The sequence below is a fragment of the Phycodurus eques genome, chromosome 6, assembly GCF_024500275.1.
Source record: "Phycodurus eques isolate BA_2022a chromosome 6, UOR_Pequ_1.1, whole genome shotgun sequence".
Classification (NCBI taxonomy): Eukaryota; Metazoa; Chordata; class Actinopteri; order Syngnathiformes; family Syngnathidae; genus Phycodurus; species Phycodurus eques.
Genome location: NC_084530.1, coordinates 25,803,357 through 25,830,296, shown reverse-complemented (window position 1 = coordinate 25,830,296; position 26,940 = coordinate 25,803,357). Strand labels below are relative to the sequence as shown.

General features: G+C 40.9%; 2 protein-coding genes across 3 annotated transcripts; both read left to right on the top strand.

The window, feature by feature from the left end:
• The first annotated feature begins 405 nt into the window (after positions 1–405).
• LOC133403567 (zinc finger protein Xfin-like) lies at positions 406–10,287 on the top strand. 2 transcript variants are annotated; one of them, XM_061678526.1, is made up of 6 exons: positions 406–628; positions 3,537–3,674; positions 4,093–5,030; positions 6,939–7,140; positions 7,234–7,314; positions 8,026–10,287. In XM_061678526.1, the coding sequence occupies exons 2-6, from the start codon at positions 3,539–3,541 to the stop codon at positions 8,730–8,732; spliced, it is 2,064 nt and encodes a 687-aa protein (XP_061534510.1). In that variant the 5' UTR covers positions 406–628; positions 3,537–3,538; the 3' UTR covers positions 8,733–10,287. The 2 variants fall into 2 exon arrangements, with proteins under 2 accessions (XP_061534510.1, XP_061534511.1); XM_061678527.1 differs by lacking the exon at positions 406–628 and having other exon boundaries at positions 3,615–3,674; positions 4,067–5,030.
• Positions 10,288–13,416: 3,129 nt separating this feature from the next.
• Positions 13,417–26,652, top strand: gaa2 (alpha glucosidase 2). The gene is made up of 21 exons (XM_061680563.1): positions 13,417–13,631; positions 14,507–14,606; positions 15,127–15,666; positions 16,791–16,936; positions 17,057–17,222; positions 17,302–17,398; positions 18,549–18,668; positions 19,349–19,467; positions 19,544–19,675; positions 19,744–19,854; positions 19,933–20,046; positions 20,514–20,598; positions 20,682–20,799; positions 20,881–21,014; positions 21,672–21,823; positions 21,959–22,107; positions 23,019–23,160; positions 23,239–23,337; positions 24,044–24,208; positions 24,860–25,006; positions 25,746–26,652. The coding sequence occupies exons 2-21, from the start codon at positions 14,526–14,528 to the stop codon at positions 25,806–25,808; spliced, it is 2,880 nt and encodes a 959-aa protein (XP_061536547.1). The 5' UTR covers positions 13,417–13,631; positions 14,507–14,525; the 3' UTR covers positions 25,809–26,652.
• The last annotated feature ends 288 nt before the right edge of the window (positions 26,653–26,940 follow it).

Genomic DNA, 26,940 nt, shown 5'->3' with positions numbered 1-26,940 from the left:
GTGTTTACGCAAACGATCAGCGGTTTGCTTTGCAATGTGTTCCCTTGCTGTAAATCACATCCCGGAGGTAGATACTGAACCTCGATCTTGGCCGTACTGTTACACCGTGAGCGTTTTCACATTTCTATGGTTTCACCATCCAATGTGGCACGCCATGGAAGAGAAACCCTGCATCAAACCATTAAAGCTCGACTTTTATTGTGATATCACACCGGAAGTTCTGCCTGAGCTACGTTAAACTATGCATATATTCTGTACATTCTTCTGTACATTAACATTTGCATAGTTGTTTTACATTAACTGTGCAGTACAGTACAGTATTTTCAACAATAAAGCAAAACGTAGCTTGACTTTTATTGTGGCCTACAGGAAAAAAAAAAAAAAAAACAACCGGAATTTCCCGTGCTGTATCTGGGGCAACTAGACAATAGCTTGAAAGCTCCAAATGCCTATTTATTTAAGTTAAGCAGTGCCAATAATGTACATAGTTAGTTGAACGCGTTATTGTTATGATACTGGGAGTGGAAAAGATGCGAGGAAAAAGAATAATTGTTTGGCACTCTGTGTAAAACCTTTTTTTGCGGGGGACTACTTTTTGTAACCTGGGGAAAGACATTTTAACGCTCAGGTTAGTGCCCATGTCTTTTGTTAAGGTTAGCGAGGCTAACTTACAAGTTGTGTGCGTGGTTTATTGTCGCTACTCTTCACTCGACTTCTTGTAATTATGTTATTAATGGAGACGGACTCTTTACCCATTAGCTTCTGTGGCTAATCGTAACGCTAATTTACGGAGTGAAAGCCAAACAGTGGCTAACCGGCTAATAACAATCAAAGTGCAGCCGATGTGTAATGGATAGTGTGTTTTGTCTAAATTGTCGCTTGTGTGTGATTAAAAAAAAAAAAAAAAAAAAAAAAAGACATGCATGAAATCGAGACGAATGCTGGACAAATTGAAATAATAATAAAGCAGTCTAAATGAGGTAACGCTGCTAAGCTAGCTGGGCAACTCATTGGAGTGTCAATGGAAAAGCTTACACCGAAAGCCTTTTGGGGGAAGAACTGGACTGTAAATAAACACACCCCACATCGTATTAAACAGTTGATCGTGTTAATTCCTCCCTTCAAGTTAGATTGACGTTTCGTGTGAAGGCCCGGCTTGATTCACACGCCCCTTCCGAGCAAAAGCATCCTCCTCCCTGTTGAGGTGTCCTTGAGCTTCACAATGGATGGATGACTTACATCGAGGAGGCAGCGGTTGGGAATGGGCCTGCCAAAATACATTACTGAACAAAAATATGAACGCAACACCCAAGTTTTTTTGCTCCCATCTTTCAAGAGCTGAAAGCAAAGACCTGAGACTTTTTCTATGTATGCAGAAGGCATAGTTCTCAAACATTGTTCTAAAAATCTGTGTTTGTGAACATTTACTATGGGGAAGCCCAAGGCACACCTGTGTAAAAATCATGCTGTTTTTTGAGCATCTTGATATGCCACATTTGTTAGCGCGAAGGATTATTTTGACAAGTAGAAGTGCTCACTTAATGCCTGTACACAAAAGATGATTTTTTTTTAAATTCTTATTTCCAAATTCAAAAAAATTGCTTATCTGTTACAGACCCCGAACTTGACAATAGAAAGTCAGGCACCACATTGTGTGGTACACAGAAACTTTCCTCAATTTTGAATTGTAGGATTCCGATTTCTCCTAATCTTTGTCTGCTGGGTGATTTCAAAGGTATAGATCTTCCAAATAAACATGGTCAACCAATACTTGTAATTCTAGCTATCGCTAAAAAACACACCAATATTGTTGAACTGGGAAAAACAAAATCAAGCTATCAACATTAACCAATGGTAAAATCTTGAAATAAGGTAAAAAAACACTAGAAAATATCTCTGACAAATGTAATAAGCAAATGGATAACTTTAAGAAAAGTTGGTCACCTTTCATTAAAATGGTGAACCTTGAAGTTTGATTCTGTTTGCTGGGAAAGAATGTCGTACAGAAATGTAATGTAATGTAAATGCAATGTAATATGACCAAATAATTTGTTGTCATTCTAAACCCCTGTGCCCATAGGGACCCCATAGGGTCATTTGGATGCATTTTAACCCCTGTCCTTCTCGATTTGCGAGTTTGGGCTTTGGGGATGCTGGGCCTGTTACGCCCTCCTCCTCTTCGGTATGATTGTGTCCGTGTTGCCCTCCTGGGGGATGCCGATCCTGGGGCTGCTCTCCGTCCCCTGGTGCCGGGGTGGTGCACGTTGGCCCCACACCGGGGGTCTCGTCCTGTTCTCCAGGTGGTGGGTTGGGGGCCATGCTGTTGCGTCCCGAGCCTGTGCCCTCCTCTTCCCTCTCCCCGGGGCGCGCAACCGTGGTCGTCGCCCTTCTCTTCCTCGGGGTGTATGTTGTCCCCGGCTGACTTGGGGCTCATGTCAGTGGGGGGCTTTGGTCCGGTGCTCGTGCCCCTCCCTTTGGTACTGTTCTGGGCGCTTCAGTTGGGCTCAGGACCTCTCTGGGTCCTGGGGGGTCGGTGGCGTCCCCCTGGTTGGGGCAATCCCATACACCAGTTGACTAACATGCATGTGATATGGTGTTCATTCAGTAATAAGTTCGATAGACACACTATAGGCGTGAATTACTTGTGCTGGGATCACTAATAACAACACAGGTTATACTAACACATCAACTCACAGGTTCTTACAGGTGTTTAGACACAAAAAAAAATAATCCCATCGCACCACTCGTCAATAGCACTGCCTTGTTCATTTTCCCACGTCCTGTCCTGCCCTTTTCTTTCCTCTCTTGTTCTCTTGGTTAGTTATTGCACGTCCACACCGGTTGCCCCCCCCACACACACCTACAAATGACTGTTGTAATGTTACTTGTGTTCTGCTATCTAGACAGTCTCACTATTGTTTTGCTGTTGTTCTCAGTCCCTTTGTCCACTCATGTCCCTCTGTCTGTCCCTTAAATCCCTTTTCTGTCCGGCTGCATTTTCAATAAACAGAATAAAAAAAATAATAAAAATTAGCAGAGGGAGTATTTCAAACTCTCCTGTTGCACAGCAAAACTGTTCCAGCACAAAGGCATTTAGATCCACCATTCTGCAAGGCCATGCAGCTGAACAGGACTGGTTGTACCAAAAAAGGGCAAAAAAGATTTAAGATGGTCTGGCATTTGTCATCTTTGGTTGGGAATGGGCAAACAGCCCGCTTTGTCTTTGTGTGTACTGTACTCATTCACGCCCGCCCACCTCTGTGATGTGGGTGTCGTGTTCTCTGTGATGTGCAACACAAAATATACAGTAGGGTGTGAGTTGCCTTCGTCGTTCTTGTGGTGTTGTCATAAAATAAAAAATAATCAAAATAAATGTAAATGTATTTCATACTTGTATTAACTACACACACTTACATGCATACAAGTGCCTTTCAGAATGCCACATTGTGAAAATATTTTTATATATTATAAAAAAAAAAAATTGTATTTCACCTGAATTAACAGTTTATCAATCCTTGGCGACTGGTCTGTTGCAGAAATGGGCTCCGAGAGCCCCAAGCACTTTGGACCATCTGCGATCACGATGACCAAAGAGGAGGAGCAGCAGGAGCAGCAGCAAGATATCGGTTGCCTGATCAACTCTGACGGAGAAGAAGTGGATTTGTCAGATCTCCGTGAGTCACACGACATGTCACAACCCGCTGTTGGGTACACTCAACAATTAAGATGTTTCTATTCTTAAACTCAATGTGTGGTACGGGTTCCACTTGTGGTACGTGGGCTTCCTCTTGTGATCCACGAAAATCACTGGATTAACTTGGTTTAAAGTTTTTTTTTTTAGTCTATTACAGTAAATTTATTAAGTACCGTTCACTTCTGTATAATTTTAAGTATAATACATATGCATTTAATCTTTTAGAGCTGTTTGTTGACAAACAAGGGTACAGTTTTTCGTCAACTTCTGTGCAATGAATCTTTATTGAGTCATTATTTAATGTTCAAATAGTATAATATTAAATATTTATATTCATATGTAAAATGACATTTTGGTTATACATCTGGTTAGGATGTATTTTCTTTCTTTCCACCCAGGAGAGAGTGTCAGCCCGGGCAGCGGAGCCACAGAAACCCCCTCCGCAGCGTTTGCTCAGAGCGAGAATGAAAAGCCGGCCTCGTTGCACACCTGCTCCGTCTGCGGGAAAGACTTCCCTTACGCCTCCAAACTCCAGCGCCACCTGCGCACGCACTCAGGAGAGAGGCCTTTCGCATGCTCCATGTGCGACAAGAGATTCCCTGAGAAGGGGCTGCTCATGATCCACGAGAGGGTCCACACAGGGGAAAAGCCTTTCCCGTGCACTTTCTGCGAGAAACGGTTCGCCAGTCAGGGCGAACTCCGACTCCACCGGAGGACGCACACGGGCGAACGGCCGTACCACTGCTCCATCTGTCTGAAGAGCTTCTCTCGCCACTGGCACCTGAAGACGCACCTGGACGCCATGCACTCCGAGGTGGTCGCCGGCTTCACGAGAAAGAAGTTCCCGTGCTCGGACTGCGAAAAGAGCTGCAACTCTGCCGCCGAGCTGCGGGACCACCAGAGGACTCACACGGGCGAACGGCCTTATCAATGCTCCTTCTGCGACAAGCGGTTCGCCCTGTCGGGCACGCTGGTGCGGCACGAGCGCCTCCACACCGGGATCACGCCCTACCACTGCTCGGACTGCGGCAAGACCTTCGCGCAGCAGTGGACGCTGACGACGCACATGCGCACGCACACTGGCGAGAAGCCGTACAGCTGCACGCATTGCGACAAGTCCTTCGTTGCGCCCGGGGAGCTCCGCAGGCACACCCGGATCCACACGGGGGAGAAGCCGTATACGTGCGCTGACTGCGGCAGGCCTTTCTCGTTGGCGGGGACCCTGAGGAATCACAGAAAGTCGTGCGCGCAGAGCAAGAATGGAGCCACCACGGTTGAAACTGCAGCGGGAGAGTCATCCCAGAGAGAGCCAGAGGCCAATGACATCAGCACTGAGGTGAGAAGCTGAAATTCAGACCTTTTCAACCTTTTTTGAATAGAGATGGGCATTTGACTACATTTTCTTGATCTACTTGCGGCAATTTATGAGCAAATACAGAGGTTTTGCGGTTACGTAGAGTACACAATAAACTAGTTTCATTCAAGATTCAACTTCAAAGAGGCTCCTGTCGGTAGCCTGTTACACCACTTCCGGTAACTTTCTCCTTAATGTGTAGTGTTTTGTTTTGTTTGTTTTTTAAAAATAATTTAATGCTCATTTTGTGTTGCGCTAACCTGTTTTAGCGCTGACAACTTTGGGCGGAGATTATCGGTGTTTATTGTGTGCGGCTGTGAATCGGCAGGCCATTTACAATCGCATCGTTACTTTCTCCTTTATTAACACTTTCGACTTTTTATTCTTTTTGTGGCATGCTATACTGTTTGTACTGTCGCGGCTTGAGGTGAAACAATTAATTTGAAGAATTGACAATCAATTACCAAATGAATCGATTAATCGTGAAAAGCCGTTGTTTCTCTTAAAATTGTCTAAATCCAATGATTTCAGCCTCTCAACAGTCACTATTCTCTAGTTTCTGTATTTATTAATGTAAGCAGACAGATTTTCTTTGTGTCTAATCCCAAAAGGATCATCTCCAACATTTACATTTACTTTGGAAAACAATGACGCCATTTTTTGCCGATGCGAGTGAAGTCATACACGATGCAATCCCGGGATTCCAATTTCAGCACCCCGGCGCACTCATCCTGGTCATTGCCGACTTCAATCATGTTCCTCTCGTTCATCAGTAGGCAACTTCACGCAACATGTAGACTGTGCAAAAAGAGGGAATAAAACTCTGAAGTCTTGACCTCCTGTCCAAGAATATTGTATTTATGTATTAGTATTATTGTTTTAGTTCTGTTAAATTTCTATGTACAGCACTTTGTTACAGGTACAGTTGTTGTTAAAGTCCCGTGCGGCGTCAGAATATGTGGTCGCGTAGCACAAGAAGGCAAGCTCAGTCACCGCTGTGCTTAATGTTTTTCATTTGATTTGTGTCTTAATATTTTGTACAATTTCCTACTATTTTATTTATTTATTATTATTTTATTTTTTACTTTTTACAGAAATGTTTTATATTTTTTTCTTAATTTTCTTATTTTTATCTGATACTTGCATTTTTTCTTATTTGGCATTTTTTGGCATTTTTTCCCAATATTAGTATTTTTTCTATTAGTATTTTTCCCGCTAATATATATATATGTATATATATATATATATATATATATTCGTTTTTTTAAGGTTTAAGATTGTGCGACTGTACCTAATGTTATGACTTGCGCCACTCCTATTAGGATGATCCTGACACGTGGTTGTGAGTTATTGAACATCCTGCAATCAACTACTTTGCGCAGCGACGAGAATGTCGTCACAGCTCTACTTACCGTTTAGCATTTAATTGTTTTATATTTATGGCCTAAAATTATAATTTAAAATTATTTAAATATTTACCATAATTATGACTTTACTACTACATTAGCAGAGGTTATTGATAGTTACAGCGATATTTAAATTGACGTGTTTCAACTTGCGTCCAAATTTAGGTTGCGCTGTCGCCATGGGAACGCAACTCTGCTGTAAACCAAGGACCCCCCTTGTAGTGAGTGATTGTTAAAAACATTATTACCATGGGAGAATATTCTTAACTCCTGACTTTGCATATTGAGCAGGAGAACGTTGCCTCGAGTTGTGCCAAAACAGAGGTGTTTATGTAGCTATATAACTTCCCATTGCTGTTGTCATGTTGTTCTCTAGACACTTCAATTCCAGTTCTTTATGGCCAGTCGATTATTATAATTAGTCTTCATTTTAAGTGGATCACTTTGTGTTTGGACTACAATATGTTTTTTTTTTTTTTTTTAGGTGTCTGACAGTAAAGCTGCACCAAGTATTCAGACCTCCTGCACCTCCTCCCCTTCTTCCTCCTCCTCCTCCTCCTCCTCCTCAGAGGATATCAACTGTGACCAAGCAGCTGAGGCTGAAAATAACTCAAATGAGAAGGAAGTTTCCAGTCTGCACATGAGCATAGTCGTGAAAGAGGAGGAAGAGGAGGAGCCTTTGTGCGGTACATGGACACGGCACATTACATTTCCAGATAATTTGTGGATGACTTCAACTAACTTGGCTTGTTATGTTTTGTTTTCCCTCTGTCGACCAGATGAAGCGTTGGCTATAGAATGTCCTGCAGAGGACAACAATTTATCTCCAGTGAAGGAAGAACAAAATGATATTATCAAGAGTAAGTACATTTCTCTTCAGCTACGGTTGTGTTCTGAATAATAGTAACATGTTTTAAAAAAGGGAGTGAAGTCAAGTCAAATCTCAAGGACATTAACACATTGAGCAGGTCAAGAACCACACTCACCTTATATATGTATATAAGTAACCCAATGGAGCCCCATGTGAACAAGCACTTATCAACGGAGGCAAAGAAAAACTCCCTCTAAGGAAGTGAGTAAAGTACCTTACTTGCCGCTTCAAATTTTGGCTCGCAAAACAGCAAAGAAATCGACCAAGTGACTGCTATGAGTTGGGGGCACTCATAAGTCAAGGTACCACTGTATTACATTAGATTCACTTTTTGAATTTAACATCTGAAATATATGTAGTTTTCAATGATATTCTAATCTATTTATACAATAAATAATTTTCTTTTCTTACATTTGCAGTCCACCTCTCTCAATTCTTTTGTCCATAGCATGTTCTCAAACTTTTTAGAACAAGTACCACCTAAAAAAAATACTTGGCTCTGCAGGTACCACCATCATGACCAATATAAAATACAATAGCATAGTATGCCTAAGCGTACATCAAAAACAAGGCAGTGGCTTCATTCCTAAAAGTAGAGTAAGGCACATTGCAGTTATGAGGCTATATATACTGTAACTGAATATTTGTGTTGGCTGACTACAGTTTGCCTGTTTCAATCAGTTCCATGGTGTTTCCACAGCACCACCAAGGGATGGCGATGATGCGTCAGGCTGTGACAAAATCATCTCTCCAACCTCCCCGGTGAAGGATCATCGTAGCGACAACAGGATCACGAGCTCGTACTGCTGCGGCTTGTGCGGGAGAGACTGCCACAAAATGTCGGCGCTGCAAATCCACATGCGGATCCACTCGGGTGAGAAACCCTACCAGTGCGCCCTGTGCGGGAAGCAGTTCACCCAGAAGGGTCAGCTCAAGGGCCACCAGAAGGTCCACACGGGGGAGAAGCCCTTCTCGTGCCCTGAGTGCAGCAAGTGCTTCGCCCACTCGGGCGCCATGAACCGACACCGGCTCACGCACACGGGGGAGAAGCCATACCACTGCTCCCTGTGCGAGCGCAGCTTCAACCAGTCGGGACGCTTGCGGGAGCACGAGAAAACCCACTTCGGGGACAAGCTAAATTGCCCCGAGTGCGACAAAACGTTCACGCGGTCCTCCAGCCTCAAGAACCACTTGAGGCTCCACACGGGCGAGAGACCGTACAGCTGCAACGTCTGCGGCCGGGGCTTCAGCCGCTCGCAGAGCCTCCGGCTTCACAAGCGCAAGCACGAGTTGCTGACGGTGGAGGAGGAGTCTGGCTTCAGTGTGGGAGACGAGGACTTATCCGACAGTAACTCCCGGATCGATGTGTGTATAACTGTCAAAAATGAAGAGGATCTATTTATATAAACCACACCTCGACACAAGAGGAGTCGTTTTAGACAGGCAGGGGTGTCAAACTCGTTTTTGTCGAGGGTCATGTCGTAGATAGGGTTTCCCTCAGAGGGCTGTTATGACTGAAAAGCAATTAAAATGCACAGTAAATGGGGAATATGTTCCAGACTATTTACATGTAAAGGTATTTTCGCTTTAGCAGTGCAAATAAATGGAGGTTCATGCCCTGAATTTTGAACAGTGATGACGTAACATTCAGGTTACAGGTACTTGTTCTTATCAGTGTCAACTATTCAATTTACAGTAAGCAAAGTTTGTAATATTTAATTAATCAACTGTTGACAAGTTGGCATAAAAACCTGACCTGAACAAGAGATACGGATGTCATTTTCGGATTCAGTGATGCAAAATTGTCCTAAATCAGTTTAAAAAAAAAAAAAAAAAAAAAACAGACAACTTATAATTTTTTTTTTTTTTTTTTGTAACCCTGTGTTACAGTTGGAAACATCCGTCCATCCATTATCCGTACACATCTAACACAAACAATATATGTACAGAATTGTCTTGGCTTTCAATTTCTTATATGTTCATATACGTTTACCAGCTTTTTAAACTATATTATAATAATTTTAAATGTGTTGAAAGTTAGTGGGATTGGTAAAATTATTTTTAGAAAATGTATTTTATATGGTCGCTATCGCAGATTTTCACCAATTGCAGATTGGTCTGGAACGTATCCCCCTCCCCTGAGACAAACCGGATTTGTTAAGAGTAAAGAAAAATTGCAATTTTGGTACAGGTAATCTGGCAAGATGAAAAGGACCCCATTCGCGAGAAACGTGAAGCAGATACTATATTTGCTTTAGTGTGCTACTTAAAACGATGGGGTGGGCCGGACCTGGACCCCAGGCCTTGAGTTTGACACCGGTGGAAGGACTACCTCTGTGTGTACATTTTCAAGTAGCGTTAATGTGGTGGTTGTAATTGTTTAAGCCAAAATATTTAATTCCCATCTTAGATAACACCCATGCTAGTGATGCTATTTAACAAGCATCTTTTTTAATGGCTACTCGTAGAGCTCATTTGCGTATGTGCGTGTCAGTTTTATCCTGGCGTCCAAATATGACACTCACCTTCTTAGAATTTCTATTTATGGTAGTATAACGCTTTTTAAGGTGCGTAATTTTAACTTACTTCCATGCAGTATTTGCTACTTGCTTTGTCTACTGCAGTACTTAGGTTATAGGACAGTAGCAAGTGGAACTACAGTACATCAAATAGGAGCAAAATAAGGAAAGTAAAAATAGGCCATTGTGAAAAAGCAACATGTTCATATTTATCTTGTGTATGCCAAAAAACATTTTGCCTTTATGTCCATTTTTTAAAATGATTATTTTAATTATAATTACAGTATTCTAATCACATGTGGTTTACCCGGTTTGCCCTGCTGAATTACACTCTTAATTATGCTCTGGAAAATGAAAAGTGAGAATTTTGACCTGGTGCTTCATCTGTCTCATTGTATTGGGAAGACCACACTGAACCATAGAAATAAAAGAATGGATTCACATTGTGTTCCAGGGTTTTACGCCTATAATGTTCATACATTTTCTATCGCACTTGTCCTCATTAGGGTCGCGGTTGTGCCTTTCCCAGCTGACTTTGGCAATCGCGGCACATAAACCCAAAAAGGTGTTGTAAACACACAAATATTTTAAATAATAATCATGTAAAATCTTTTTGGAAAAACTAAAAATAGTAGATGAATTGTACACAGGTATTGGGAAAAAATTTGCATGTACAGTAACTGAATTGTAGCAAATATATATTCTAAAAAACAAAAGCACAAATACTAGAAAAAAGCAAAAATGTTAGATGAAAACAACGTTTCAAGTGTCAATATTGTAAACAGTGATTTATAAAAAGTCTACACACCCCTGTTAATATGCCAGGTTTTTGTAATAATCAAAAAATGAGACCATGGGAAATCATTTCAAAACTTTTCCCACCATTAATCTGGTAAAAATAAACAGATGATGTGGTTGCACAACTGTGCACAGCCTTGTAACTGCAATGTGGCTGGATGACAAAGAGTGGCCCTGGAGATTTTTACAGTCAAGACAACCTTAAGATTCACTTATTGAGCGTGACCTTTGATTATTATTATTTTTTAAATAGTTATATTACCTTAATTTTATATTTCCATAGTCTTTTGGTTCCTATGCCTTTTTGACCCTTGTAGTTGTAGTTTTATAGTCTGATATGAATACTTTATCTTTTAATTCATATTTTTTGGTCTTAAAGTGCTCAAGAAATAAAGTTCAATTCAATTATTATAATTATGATATTTTTAGCTGCTTTTTTTTTGGTTTGCCTGCCTTTGAGTGCTCATACTGTTCATGTTGTGGCATTGATTTATTTAATTACTAGTTACTGGCAATTCCAATTTGAGTCAGCCAGTATTATAAAACAGCAAGTGCCTGACTGCAATCAAATATACAACCCCAATGTGTTAAACATAAATAAAAAACGGAATACAATGATTTGCAAATCATGTTCAACCTATTTAATTGAATACACTACAATGACAAGATATTTAATGTTCAAACTGATAAACTTTATTGTTTTTTTAGCCAATAATAATTCACTTAGAATGTTATGGCTGCAACACGTTCCAAAAAAGCTGGGACAGGGTCATGTTTACCACTGTGTTACATCACCTTTTCTTTTAACAACATTCAATAAATGTTTGGGAACTGAGGACATGAAATGTTGAAGCTTTGTAGGTGGAATTATTTCCCATTCTTGCTTGATGTACAGCTTCAGCTGTTCAACAGTCTGGGGTCTCTGTTGTCGTATTTTACGCTTCATAATGCGCCACACATTTTCAGTGGGAGACAGGTCTGGACTGCAGGCAGGCCAGTCTAGTACCCGCACTCTTCTACTACGAAGCCACACTGTTGTAACGTGCAGAATGTGGTTTAGCGTTGTCTTGCAGAAATAACTGTCAGTGATAATACTGAATTTACTGACATTGGTTTTCTGAAGTGTTCCGGAGCCCTTGTGGTGATATCCTTTACACATTGATGTCTGTTTTTGATGCAGTGCCGCCTGAGGGATTGAAGGTCACGGGCATTCAATGTTGGTTTTCGGCCTTGCCGCTTACATGCAGTGATTTCTCCAGATTCTTTGACCCTTTTGACGATATTATGGACCGTAGATGATGAAATCCCTAAATTCCTTGCAATTGTACGTTGAGGAACATTGTCCTTAAACTGTTGGACTATTTTCTAATGCACTTGTTCAGAAAGAGGTGGACCTCGCCCCATCTTTGCTTGTGAATGACTGAGTAATTCAGGGAAGCTCCTTTTATACCCAATCATGACACCCACCTGTTCCCAATTAGGCTGTTCACCTGTGGGATGTTCCAAACAGGTGTTTGATGAGCATTCCTCAACTTTCGCAGTCTTTTTTTGCCACATGTCCCAGCTTTTTGGAACGTGTTGCAGCCATAAAATTCTAAATTAACGATTATTTGGTAAAAACCATAAAGTTTATCAGTTTGAACAATAAATATCTTGTCTATGTCGTGTATTCAATTAAATATAGGTTGAACATGATTCGCAAATCATTGTATTCTGTTTTTATTTATGTTTATTTTAACACAACGTGCCAACGTCATTGGAATTGGGGTTGTACTTTTAGTTTAAAATAAATGAATTACTCTGATGTCTTGTATCCTTTATGAAGCTACGATCTGAAATACACATTTATTTTTTAACTTACCTTTTCTACCTTTTTTACCTATTTCTAAGATTTACAAGAAACAGGTGTATTTGCACAAACTATAGGTATCAAATCGGTATCGCTGATACCAGCTTGGATTTTATTCAGTATTGGACTGGAAAGGAAAAGAGGAAGACTATTGTGTGCAGACTTTTTTTTTTTTTCATTGTTCCAATTACATTTCAGAGTTTGTACTTTTGTACTTTTACGTACAAGTTACTGCTTTAAGAGTTTTAAGTGCTTTCGTCACATTTGTAAAAGCCCAAGTACTTTTTTATATTTACATTTGTAGAAAGAAACAATGCAGTAGTATTCAAAATATACATCATAATTTCGCAAACGTTTATAATCCATCCATCCATTTTCTGAGCTGCTTCTCCTCACTAGGGTCGCGGGCGTGCTGGAGCCTATCCCAGCTGTCATCGGGCAGGAGGCGGGGTACACCCTGAACTGGTTGCCAGCCAATCGCAGGGCACATACAAACAAACAACCATTCGCACTCACAGTCACACCTACGGGCAATTTAGAGTCTCCAATTAATGCATGTTTTTGGGATGTGGGAGGAAACCGGAGTGCCCGGAGAAAACCCACGCAGGCACGGGGAGAACATGCAAACTCCACACAGGCTGGGCCAGGGATTGAACCCGGGTCCTCAGAACTGTGAGGCCGACGCTCTAACCAGTCGGCCACCGTGCCGCCACGTTTATAATCGTACGGATTAATTTGACAGAATAATGCTCCCTTCTGGTTCACCTAAAAAGTTTTACAAATTCCGTTGCGGCTCGTGAATGCAACACAGCAATTAAGAAAAAGGCAAACCTAAACATTACCGAACGTTCATAAATCCGTCTTGTTTATATATATATGTATACAATTTACACGCAGCAACAAAACTGGATCAAATTTGGTAATGAGCGGAAGCTATTCTGAGGTCAACCAGCTCGAATCAGTTTCAAACTGGAGGTTTCACGAGCGGAAATTTCATATTTTCGACGTCCATAAATGCAGCACGGGTATAAACAGAGAGACTCAGCGTTGTACTCACATAATTTAATCCGTCAACTCCAGTTCGTTTTAAAAGATTTTCTTCTAGCCCCTGTCCTAATTTGTTTGCTCATTAATATCCAGGTAAGAGGACCTTAAGTCAACGAACCTTTCTTTGAAATGCGCTCGCTAGCTTGCGCTAGCCGAAGCCACTGCTAAGCTAAAACAAAATTACTGTGTCACATTTGGGATAAACCTTAAAACTTTTTTTTCGTTTTGGTCTAAAGTCATGTTAACGTGATATTCAATGCCGAATAAGCAAAGGTAAAGGCATTGTGTCCGTTGTAAAATAGTAGGAAATGCTGTTAATTACGTAACATTAAATGTAAGTGCGGTATTATTGCGTTAATGCATGCACAAAGTTTGACTGCTTTTGTGATAAAGCAGAGAAAAGGGCATTATATCAGACTTTATGCACTTTCGCTTGGGATACATAGATGCAGAGTTTAATCAAACGTGTGATTTTAATTGAATCTAAAGTCTTGGGGACATTTTGACCAGCTGTTACAATGGTAACATCAAATAATTCCCCACCCTACTTATTACTATCTTTAATAGTAAGTTAATGTACAAACTTGTGTATAATGTATTTAGACGAAGAATACTTGTATGTGAGGGTGAATGTACAAGTGTTTACATATGGTGTATGTATATTCGTAGGTATTATGTGGGTATGTAAATTTGTGGAAATGTATGTATTTTGGTTTGCACTTCAGGATGGATAAGTAGTAGAGTAGGTTTTAATTGAAGTTTTACTTCTTCCTGCTCCTTATTTACACTGCTTTGGTATGGGATAAAATTTATACTGTACATTTCTATGTATTTGGTGTTTTTTGTTGTTGTTGTTGTACTGTCTGTTCAAAATTGATCATTCAATCAATGTTTTCGTCTCTTGACTACTTGTCAACAGAGACGCGTCATGTAACATTCATTGCACTTTGTCCCGCTGGCTATCTCAGGGTCACACGCAGTGCCATCATGGTGTCCTATAAGCTGCTGAACCCAGAGGATGTCCAGTTATCTGAAGGGAATCGCCTTGTCGAAGATGACGAGGATCCAGTGAGTTAATGAGTTATGATTAAGTGTATCGCCGGCCTTGAAATGTCTCGTTTCACATTTTGACATCACGAGACCAAGGCAACACCGAACAATTGATCAACAGTTCCTTGCCATTACGAGGCTTCAAAGAGTTGCTCCTGAGCTTCAGGTGTCACAGAGTGTCACCAGCGGGTTGCAACAGAGATCCAGAGAGACTGGAAGAGTCACAGAACAGCAGAGAAGTGGACGTCCTTGTCAATTTATTGGTTGATTCATGGCTCAAATACCTGAATTTTGCTCTTCAGTTCCTTGTTAGAGAACAGTAGGTTGTGCAAAAAGTATTTAAATATTGAACAGTTGGACGTGCATTCAAAAGTTTAGTGCAGATCAAATTAGGTTCACTTGTAAAGGTTACAGTGCATTTTAGGTTCATCCTGAAATTTCACCCAATAGTCAAATATCCCAAACTTTTTGGAAGTAGTGTATGTGTGGGCTAGTGTGACTCCTGTTGTTGAGTCTGATGTTGCGTTTGTGTCTGGAGGTTTCGCCCACAGAAGGAGCCTCTCTGCTTCCCCGTCGTCTACCGTGCTCGGTCACGACGGGCCTCCTGCTGACCGGCTGCCTGCTGCTGCTCCTCTGCGGTGGCTGGCTGGTGGGCACAGTGTTCTGGCTTCACCGACCCTCGAGCTTGCTGCCGCACAGACACCCGCCGCCCGCTAAGGCCGGCCCAAAAGCGAACACCACCGAGGCAAGCCTCCGCGAGGCTTGCGCTCTCATCCCGGAGGCGTCGCGGTTCGATTGTTACCCGGAGAGAGGAGCGGTGGTGACCAGAGAGATGTGTGAAGCCAGGAATTGTTGCTTCATCCCTGCTGCGTCTGACGCTCGGCCTTCGGGAAGTAACGGTGTCCCTTGGTGTTTCTATTCTCCGGGGTTCCCTTCCTACTCGATCGAGTCAATGAGTGACACGAGCTTGGGGCAGAGAGCTACGCTTGTCAAAGACGTGAAGACTTACTACCCTGCAGACATAATGACTCTGGAGTTGGATGTACGCTACGAGACGGACACGATGCTACGTGTCAGGGTAAGTGGGGCGCTTATGCTACACTGTCATTTCTATGGTAAGGAACACCTAACCCTTAATTGATGCCTTGTACTCCCTGCAGTTGAATCAATAAAATACCCCCAGCCCAAGCCACTTGTTTAGGAAATGTGGTGTACAGTTCATGTATTGCACTAGTGGTTAACATGTCAGATAGAGATTCTGGGTTCGATTCTTTGCTCAGGCTCTCCTGTGTTAATATTGCGTGTTTTCTCAGTGCTTGCGTGGGTTTCTTTTAGGTACTCTGGCTTCTTCCCACATTCCAAAAACGGGTTTATTCAAGACTAAATTAGGAGTGGTCTAACCTTTGTGCCTCGGGACCTCATTTGAGGTTTAAAACAGACAGATGGGCTGGGTCTTTTGTAGATGACATTTAGAGAAAAATAAAAAATAGATGATAGCATCAAGCGGAAACCTCGCATCTCCAAATCCACAAATTCATGTTTGTTGCGCTCTTAACATTGCACAATTGAAGAGAGCAAGCCATTTGTCAACATTTAAGATTGGTAACCAATTTTATATCAATAACAGACCAATAGTATCAATTTGTGAAAAAGTATGAAATTGACTAAATCTAGAGAGGGGTGGTTTCTGCTTGATGCCAGCAATAAAGAAAATAGTTGTGTAGCGTAACAGAATTGTTTTTATTTATAATTAGTTCAATTTGAATAATGAATCTTATTTCTCCACAATGTTTGTATTGGTTTTTGAGTTTTGTACTAAAACATGAACAAATAAGTACATTGTTGCGTACAGAAAGAACACAAACACTAATTTACACTAGGTAGACCTGCACCAAAGGACGTGTGTGTATGTATATATATTATGCATGTGATCTTATTCTGCCTAAGATTTCCTCCTTATTGTTTTCAAAATTGTCATCTACAAATTTTAATTCAAATTTTATTTTCAAATAGACTGCTGCACGGTCACTTAACACGATACCGTGTTAAACCAACATTATTGTACATATGATTGTAGTTCTACGGCCCTTAAGAAATAATCAAGCTGCAAGTGACCTTTATGAGTACCTGAGAAGCATGTTAAACACATAAAAAACAAATGACTTCTTTTTGCTGGTCGCTCGTGTATGTGCCCTCAACTAGATCACAGATCCTTCGAGTTCACGCTACGAGGTTCCTATCGCTGTTCCTACCGTCGCCAAGAAGGCAGAAAGTCCTGACTACACCGTGGAGCTCTCCAAGGAGCCGTTCGGTCTCATTGTGAAGAGGAGATCTACAGGAGCCGTGCTGTAAGATGAGCAATTAAGATTAATGATAAAGTACAGTGCAAAGTCTCACAGTTCAACATATGCTCTGTTATTATCTCTGCATTGGATTTGTCATGTTTTCTCCTATTGTTTCCCCATCAGCCTGAACACCACTGTGGCTCCTCTCCTTTACGCTGATCAGTTCCTGCAGTTCTCCACCTCTCTGCCCACGGAATTCATCTATGGCCTGGGGGAGCACCGCTCGAGCTTCCTGCATGACGTCCAGTGGAACACACTTACCATGTGGGCCAGGGATGTGCCTCCTATGGTGATGTGACCTCGTTCTCAACAGAATGAGGGTTTTTATGTAGACAACGCTTACCAGTGTCTATTTCTTTAACATTTAGGAAAAAACAAACCTGTATGGAGTTCATCCTTTTTACCTCGGAATGGAGGAGGAGAGAAATGCGCATGGCTTCTTCCTTCTGAACAGCAATGCAATGGGTCAGTATGTTGCCGCTCGAGCGAAGTAGGGGGAAAAAAATGGAGCAATTAAAGTACCTTAATGCCCTCACACGTGATCTTAGAGTGCCACCGTCTCTGATAAATAAATGTACTTTCAGACATTTATTTAATGGTACAAACAGTCCAACACACAAATACAAAATGAGAGCACTCGCAAGGAGCGACTCCAATGCCAGCTCCTGCCATCACTCACAGGGTCACACACGAATACTACAGTACGTGTAATAATTACACTTTATAAAAACGGTTTATTTCTTTCCATTTTTTATACTTTTTTTGAAACAAAACTGCTATTTGGCTTTTTTACATTTGTAATTTTTTTTGTGCTGTGCTGGAATGTTATGCAATTTTATTAATTTTAGTGGAAAATGTATTTGATTTACAAGCTCACAGAATGACTTCAACTTGTACAGCAAGGTACCACTGTCAATGATAAAAATAATTTGGAGTTTCAGCTTTACAGGTGCCACATCTGCTGTGCAACCAGTGTGTGTTGTGGTAAAATCATCGACCATGATACATGTGGTGTACAGTGAATCCGGAAAGTATGAAGAATGCTTCTATTTTCCACATTTTGTTTTACACATTTTATCCCAAAAAAGCATGTAAATTATATTAATTTGTTTTTTTACGTTATGGGGATTTGGTTTTAAATTTATGTAAATTTAAAAAAATAATAATAATAATCTCCAATCTAAAAACAGCTCGTGTGCATCCTGTGTACAGTTTAATTGCAGTCCACCTATGGTGAGCTCAGGTTGAATGATTGATTAAGCATGATTTGGTAAGGTACACCTGACTTAATTTAATTCCCACACTTTACAGTGCATATCAAAAAGACCTTTTCATGCTGTCATTATGGGGGTTTTGTCTATAATTTAGAGGATTTTTTAAATGTATTTTTTGTTATCCATTCTGGAATAAGGCTTTAACAACAAAATGTGGAAAAATGAAGCGCTGCGAATGCTTAGTCTGGATGTAATTACAGCCACCTTGTGACACCACCTGTCAAAATAGTTTTCATTTGGGGTGCGGCATTGATTCATTCAAGGAGATTAATTGGGGCACTGGGTCTATTCGATCCTTTTTGATATAATGTGGTGTTTACTTACTTATCCTATTTCTTCAGATGTTGTCCTGCAACCTGCCCCGGCCCTTACCTGGCGCACAATTGGTGGGATCCTCGATTTTTACGTCTTCCTCGGTCCCGATCCTGGATCTGTGATTGAACAATATCTGGACGTAATAGGTGAATTTGCTTTAATAATTACCACAATATCCTAAAGCGGGGTACAATGCTTGACCGATTTTCTAAATGTGAGAGACTCCCACACACGAAAAGGAAAACATTGGCAAGCGTGTTATTACTCCTATTGGTGTGCTGTGTTGTTAAACTGGTTTTGGAAGGGCTTTAAAATAACTAGTTGATCTGCGATTGTAAATATTGAACCAGTTTAACATTTACGATTGTCAGCACGACTGAGATCGGGAAGGAAAACGCAGGCTCACACCACAGGATAATCGGCTCAGATCATCTTTTTGAGATATCCGACAATCTGGTCTTTTCAATTTAGAGACATGGAAATATTGGGCCCTTTGCGGAGTTTTTCAGAAGGGGGCGGGGGATTCCCCAATTTATCCCGAATATCAGTACGTGTTTACGCCCCTTCACACAATTACAAGTCAATAACTAGTAACACGCAGCATTTCGCTCATTTGGCACAAATTTCATGTCACACATGTACACAAGTTATGTGTACATGTGTGACATTGTTTTATGTTTTGTTATTTTTACTGTATTACTTTATTTTTGGTATGTTTGTGCGGTGACCTTGAGTGCCTTAAAAGCCGCCTGTAAATAACATTTATTGAAATGAAATGAATAAGATGTTGTAATGTAAGCAAAATTGCATTCATCTGTCTCCTTAGGTCGTCCAGCGATGCCCATCTACTGGGCTTTGGGCTACCACTTGTGTCGTTGGGGTTTTAACTCCAGCAACTCCACCTGGGAGGTGGTCAAACGCATGAGGGGTACTGGGATACCTCAGGTAGTGTGCAATTAGCATGTTGTATGTGGTTAAACATGAAGACTTTCAAAACATTCTACATGCGTTTCCTTTCAAGGATGTTCAGTGGAACGATATCGACTACATGGACCGAATTCTGGATTTCACTTTCGACCCGATCAACTTTGGCACGTTGCCCGACATGGTGAAGGACCTGCACGCTCACGGCCAACGCTACGTGATGGTCATCGTAAGCACAACGGCTCTTGTGCATTCCGTGTATTGTTTGGGGGGGAATTATATGGTCTTTCCCCGCAGGATGCTGGTATCAGCAGCGTCCAACCCGAAGGATCCTACTGGCCTTACGACGAAGGACTCAAAAGAGGAGTTTTCATCAAAAACACTGAAGGAAAAACGCTGATTGGGAAGGTGAGAATGGGATGATTCACGCTTGGGATACATTTTTCAGGACCAAAAGGAAACAAAACTGAATTCTCTTATTCCAAGGTCTGGCCAGGCCTGACCGCATATCCCGATTTCTCTGATAACGTCACCCACGAATGGTGGTACGAGAATCTTAAGAGATTCCATGATCAGGTGCCATTTGATGGATTATGGATCGTAAGTAATGACATCCAATACAAACAACCTGCTTTTTTTTTTTGTTAATAGATGAGATTTGTTGACTTCAGGTTTTCAATCATCTTTAATTTGACAATTTTTTTTGTCAATAGATTAAATTGTAAAATATCACCTTCCCCACCAGGTATCGCGCATCGACACTTTTATTGTGCTGTGGTCCGTTGTATTAAAATGCATGAGAATGGAACGGTGGGATGTATGTAGTAGTCATGGCTATTCATTTCTAGTAGCACTCAAAAACATGAAATTTTGACTCCATATATTCCATTCAACTGGTCCTATTGGCAGATAATGAAACACACAAATATCAATTGATCCAACTGATTTGTGTTTACCTAATTAATTGTCAGCTTTTTTTTTTTTTTGTATGGTCTTTGTAAATGGGGCAGCATGTTGGTGAGTGGTTAGCGTGGCTGCCTCACAGCTGTCGTTTTCATTTTCTTTAGGACATGAATGAACCATCAAATTTCGTAGATGGGTCCACTAAAGGCTGCCCGTCAAACAATTTGGACAACCCTCCGTACACACCAGGTGGGAGATGTGGATTTGACAAGCATCCCGCAAAAACACTAATAATGTCGTCTTATATAATATGACATCTGGTACACGTTTAGGTGTGCTGGGAGGTTTGCTGAGAGCCAAAACAGTGTGCGCATCAGCTCCACAGAAGCAATCGACGCACTACAACCTTCATAGCCTGTATGGGCTCATGGAAGGGGAGGCCTCTGCAACGTCAGGAAACTTTGAGAAAATTATTGAAACACACTTTGTATCTGTTCTGCCTATTGATCAGTCATTTTCTTACTTCTCCAGCGCGCTGAGGAGGATCTTGGCCAAGAGACCTTTTGTGATCTCTCGCTCCACCTTCCCCAGTCAGGGTATGTACACTGGCCACTGGCTGGGAGACAACAGGAGCCAGTGGAAGGACCTTTACTCCTCCATAGCAGGTCAGCAGGGCTCATGAAACCATGCTTCCAAACATGTATTCATGGCCTCGAGAAGTCCCTCTTTAAAGGAGACATAATCCTTTTTTTTTTTTTTCATAATTTAAAAGTTTCCAGGGTTACTCCTAGCCTTTTTTCCCCCCGTTATGCTAGTATTAGCTTTAAGCTACAGTAAGCGGACTAAAGGTTTTGTGGTTGTTTTAAATACACAACACATAATTTTCCTAATTTTATGTTTAGTTTGACAGTAAATATCAATTTAGAGTTACATTAAATAGCTTGAAGTCTCTTGAAGAATAGTTCACTATTTTCCAAAGGGCTGTCGCTTATTGGGAAGTTCGTCGACTTCACTGCCAGCATACAGCGCTTGTATCTCAAGTTTGCGATGGCAAGTCGAAGCAAAAAAATGAGCAGAAGGGAGGCTCGGATTTCAAGGCACCACTATAGGTAGCAATTTAAAACTCTTGACAACTTTTGACTAGCAACGTTTGTGGCTTTATTGGAGACTCTCCTTTAAGACGAACGGCCAATGATGACTGAAAATATTGTAGCTCATTTTATTAGCTAAAATTGGTTAATTTTAAATTGCAATCAAGAGGTTTCTGAGCTATTGACGTCATTTTAATGTCTCCCTGTTCCATGTGTTTTCTCCATTTTCAGGTATCTTGACTTTTAACCTCTTGGGCATCCCGTTGGTGGGAGCTGACATCTGTGGTTTCAGCGAGGAGACACAGGAGGAGCTGTGCATCCGCTGGACACAGTTGGGCGCATTCTATCCCTTTACTCGCAACCACAATGCCATTGACATGAAGGTTGGGCCACCAAAACACAGTAGAATATAATTAGAAAAAAAACAGGCCATGCAATATCACTTGTAATTTATTTACTTTTTTGAACTGAACTGGATAATTTTACCTCAAAGTTATAATTTATCATCCTGTTTACAGCCACAAGACCCAACAGCGTTCAGCCCGCTCGCCCGGACAGCCATGCAGCAAGCGCTGCTGCTGCGCTATTCTCTCTTCCCGCTCCTCTACACACTCTTCCATCACGCACACGCACGGGGACACACAGTCGCTCGACCGCTCATGTTTGAGTAAGTCTAACACACAAAGGAAAGCTGTGTCTCTTTACCAAAAAAAAAAACAGACAAAGAAAGAAAATGCTACCTCTTTTCGACCGACTTGTATTTCACTAGTGGGCAGTCACATGGGCCAAAAATGGTTTTAAACTCCTCAGAATAGGCTCAATAGTACCCTCAGTAAAAAAGAATTGGAATAGATTCAGCATACAACACAAAGCTCAGTCTAACCTATGCAACCGCAGTTACAGAGTCATAATTATGGTAAATGTTTTCATGACAAATACTTTAAAGCCCAACAATCAAATGAAAAAGTAAGTACACCGTTTAACTCGGCGTTCTTCTTGTGCAGTCTGATAACGTATTCTTATGGCACTGCGCAAACTAGTTAATTGCATGGCAATGCACGCCATTTGTAACCTCAAAATCCCGTATGTCGATACCGTAGTGAATCAAGCAGCATCTGTATTTCTGTCATGACAAGATGCAAAAAAAAAAAAAGTCTAAATAAATGCCCAAACTCAACAGGAAATTGGCCTGTTTGTTTTGAAAAGCTACCTTCTCTGCTATTCTGACCACTTCCAAGCATCATATCTTAGGCTACTCCACATAGGGGTGATTTATTTATTCACCCACCACCCCCACACTCACACACTTTTTTTTTTTTTTTTTTTTTTAACTCAATGGAAACAAAAATGATCACTTCAATTAGATCTAAGTGCAACTTTCCTTTTGTTAATTCACCAGCTAGTGGTAGAAAATGTTACTAGACTTGAGGAAGTTCACTTTTTTTAAAACTGAGATTTATATGATGCTATGACAGGGCGGCCAAGAATGGTATTGTATGGATCAGTTATTTTTGAGACTACATGGTAATTCACATTTTTTAAAATGTATTTATTTATTTTTAACTATGCTCACATCAGATTCCCAAAGGACACAAGAACGTACAGGATTGATAAGCAATTCCTATGGGGGAGGAGTCTACTGGTTACTCCAGTGTTGGATCCTGGAGTAGACTTTGTGGTGGGTTACTTCCCAGAGGGTCTGTGGTATGACTACTATACGGTAAGTCACGGTCTGACAGATGAGGTGAATCCTAAATATCATGGAGTTCTCACGTCTGCTGGCATGCCTTCCACCCAGGGCGACTCCATAAACAGCACGGGGGAAGAACTGCGACTCTCTGCCCCTCTTGATAAGATAAACCTGCATTTGAGGGAAGGATCTATTATTCCCACACAGGTAATCTCCCATCTACTGTAGTTGTGGATGTTAAAGTCGACGTATTATGCAGGAAAATGTTTAATTCAAATGATCATTATTAGTTTAATAATGATGTACAATTATTGCAAAATTAATGCAAACTAACAATAGGGTCTAACGATGGTATTATGTACATTTACTCAATTGATACCACAGTCTGACAAAATTCAGAAAGGTTTAATACTGTTGATTACGAATAACATAGAGATAAAGGGGCAGGAACATAAGTTACGTAGTTCATATTTCAGCCTACTCCTTTTCAAACATGTAAATTATCAGGTATGTGTAAGTGGGCAACCTATTTTACCCATGTTGGTGTTGATTAGTTCTTTTTTTTGTATCTTCACACGTTACTATTATACTTTGTGTTGTGTTTATTTTTATACGTTTGAAATAAGAAAATGCTAATGCAATCCTTCTTTTCAACACACTGAATTTAAGGTGAAAGTCTTCACTTCAACTGAATCTGGTGCTGCACAGAACCAAAATTAGAAAAACTTTCTGTCCAAATATTTATGGACCTACCCAATAATTGTATTTCAATACGTGTAATTAAAAATTTAATTTTCCATAAAATGTTACCTTTTGAATACATTTTAAAACCAACATGTCAATGGAAGTTTTGTGCGAGCAGGATCAAATCTAGATTTTTAGTGGATTCGTTTCTGTGCGTTCCCATGGACAGACCCCCAACTTGACCTTGTGGGTGAGCAGCGGGCAGCCTCTTCACCTAGTCTCCGCGCTCTCTGAGAACGGCACCGCATGTGGCGATTTGTTCTGGGACGACGGCGAGAGCCTCGACACCTTTGAGACCAACCAGTACGCCTACATCGTCTTCAGCGTGGCTCAGGTACGCACGGTTCCATTGAGGCGGCGACTTGCAGAACCGGGTCAATTGTCACAGCATTCGCATGAACATACCCATAAGACAAGAGCTATAACAACAATACAGTATTTCCCTGTGTATCTTTGTTTAAAAATCATGTTTTTACAACACCACAATTTCCTGTTTTTGTGCTCTAGCCAAAGCCATGTTTAATATGAAAATAGTGCTTTGATGCCATCTTTTGGGATCTTGGTACCAAGGAGCTATGTGGAAGTGATGTGAGGGGCTTAATTTACTCAGGCCATAGCCTTGTCCAATAAAAAAAATGCTTACTGAGTAGTGGTGACATTTCTTCGTTTGTCTGTATGAATGCATCATACTGCCTCCCGGTGGCCAAGGCAGGCACACCAGAAGGAACAGCTCAATGACTTGAATTGAAGCGTGAAATCCATGATACACTGGCATAGATAGATGAACTAAGACACATTATTTTTAGTAAAGGAAAATATATTTTTAGGGGGTTTTAAGTGAAATTAGATCATTACCCGCGGCACACCTGATGATCAGTCACATGCGGCTCTCGCACAGTGTTTGGGAATCACTGCATTAGATTGCACAGGTTAACCTAATGAAAACTGCAACTGACTCTTTCTGATTTCTCCATTGGTTTTGTAGCAAACGATGAGCTCGCAGGTGCTCCGCGACCACTTGGAGGCCTCGTTCGTCACGGTGCAGTCGGCGTCCTTCTACGGCGTGACGCAGAAGCCGAGCAAGGTGCTGGTCAACTCCAAAGATGTCTCTTTCGCCTACAGGATCAACCAGGTGAGATGTAGGAGATGCTTTAATTCCTACTCGAGATTGCAATTCTCTCCCAAATTGCCTGGGAATATTGAGTGATGCCGTCACCAAATAGCGCCAAGTAGCACCAATGCCCTTAATCTGTTCCAGCCTCCCAAAATAAAATGACACATTTTTGTAATGTGTAAATTTGTAAGAATTTAACAGTTTTTGTGACATTTTCTGCTTCAGTTCTATTGATTTTGTGCTGCTGCTCCTTGTGTTATGCGCCTTGACCACCTGGAGGCAGTATAATACAGACATACAAAAATACATGGAGACAAAGGAGATGTCACAACTCCTCCAAAATATCGTAATGTTTTTTCTTTGTAGATGATAAAGAATATGCACCCAAGAATATTATGTCTGTCTGTCTGCCTGTCTTGCTGCGCCGTTGATTAAAGGGTTATAACGCTGCGACCCAGATGGTATTTGGTAGCTCGTCAATGGCGTTTTGCATTGTTTGTTAGCGTGAAGCTAAACGGGCTGAACCTATGTGGTTATTTTAATTACGCACTGTGTCATTCTCCTTTAGTTTGTCAGTAAACTTCACTCATATCTCAAGGCACCATTGTACGGTGACAACTGAAAATTGTTTGGCTGGCTGAGATTTTATACGGACGTTCCGGAGGGGAGCCTTGGCATGTGGTCAATTCCGCGCGGGTAAATAGTGAAACTGCCTCATCATGATCTTTGCTTCACTCACCTCTGTCTGTCCTCGCAGGTTTTAACGGTAGCAGATCTCGGCCTTAAGCTCAGTCAGAACTTCACCATCAGCTGGATATGAGGCCTGCGACCGCTCGCGTTGTTCTACAGCACCTTCTTGTTTCTCTCCAAGTAAGAGTCTTGACTGATTTAAAATAGACACTCTTCACAGCACATCATAAATACAGTCAGGTTTTTATTTTTAACAACTGTTTTTGTGACTGGATTCAGAATGGCTTTGCCAAATACCCTATAAACTTCCCTGAAGGAGGTTGTTTTCATGGTGTGTACACGTTCCTGGCTGGAGTTTTTAAAAAAATATTTGTATATTTAAAGCATTTTTTTTTTTTTAATATGATGACGGAAGAGTCCTTACATATTTTGGTAAGAATCCACAAATGGGTAACACATTTCAACATGAAGAATACCAAAATTAACACGTTCAGATGCTTCTTTCTGTGAATGAACATACAGTTTTTCTACTAGTGCGCTGAATTGTCTTGCTAGTGAGGACAAAATACATACTCGTAAAGTATAGGGACGTCAAACTGAATATAAAAAAAATATGCTCAAATGACGTTCTATTGTGCTGGAATTTAAAGCATCCAAAGGCATTTGTGTGTGCATAAATGCACATAAACGTGTGTAAATGAATTCATGTTCATTGGGATCTAATATATATATTTAAAGAGGTTCTTCCCCCAGCTGAAAGACACGCTGTGCAATAACCAGGAGACAACTGTGAATGCTGCTACTTTTGCACTAATTTATGAGATGGACACTGGTGCCTTGTGATTTAGTTTGCATTTTGTAATGGATTTGCTGCTTGCTGGCAGAATTATTTGTTTTAAAAAAATGTGATGTTGGCCTTTCTTGCGTGTGTAGTGTGGCGCAGCAATAAAGTTTTTGTTTTTTAAGTATTTGAATGACAGAAATTGCCTTTTTATTTATTTATTTTTTATATTTTTTTTTTAACTTGTACTACCACTACCTACCGCTTGATGGCAGCATATCAACATTTGTGCTTTACACATTTAAATGGCCATTCTAGAAACTTTTTATGCACAGAAATACAGTCGTCCCTCACCATGGTTCACTTTTTTTGCGGTTTCACTGTATCACAGATTTTCAAATCGTAAAGTAAAGTAAACATCGTTAGCTAATTTAGTATAGTCACCACAGAGCTGTGAAATGTTACGGATCGTCCATATTGT

Coding starts and splice junctions, on each gene's coding strand:
- LOC133403567 (XM_061678526.1), top strand. CDS start 3,539: ATGGGCTCCGAGAGCCCCAAGCACTTTGGACCATCTGCGATCACGATG. Junction 5,031..6,938: donor CCAATGACATCAGCACTGAG/GTGAGAAGCTGA, acceptor TTTTTTTTTTAG/GTGTCTGACAGTAAAGCTGC. Junction 7,315..8,025: donor ACAAAATGATATTATCAAGA/GTAAGTACATTT, acceptor GTGTTTCCACAG/CACCACCAAGGGATGGCGAT.
- gaa2 (XM_061680563.1), top strand. CDS start 14,526: ATGGTGTCCTATAAGCTGCTGAACCCAGAGGATGTCCAGTTATCTGAA. Junction 17,399..18,548: donor TCTGAACAGCAATGCAATGG/GTCAGTATGTTG, acceptor CTATTTCTTCAG/ATGTTGTCCTGCAACCTGCC. Junction 23,338..24,043: donor GATCTATTATTCCCACACAG/GTAATCTCCCAT, acceptor TCCCATGGACAG/ACCCCCAACTTGACCTTGTG.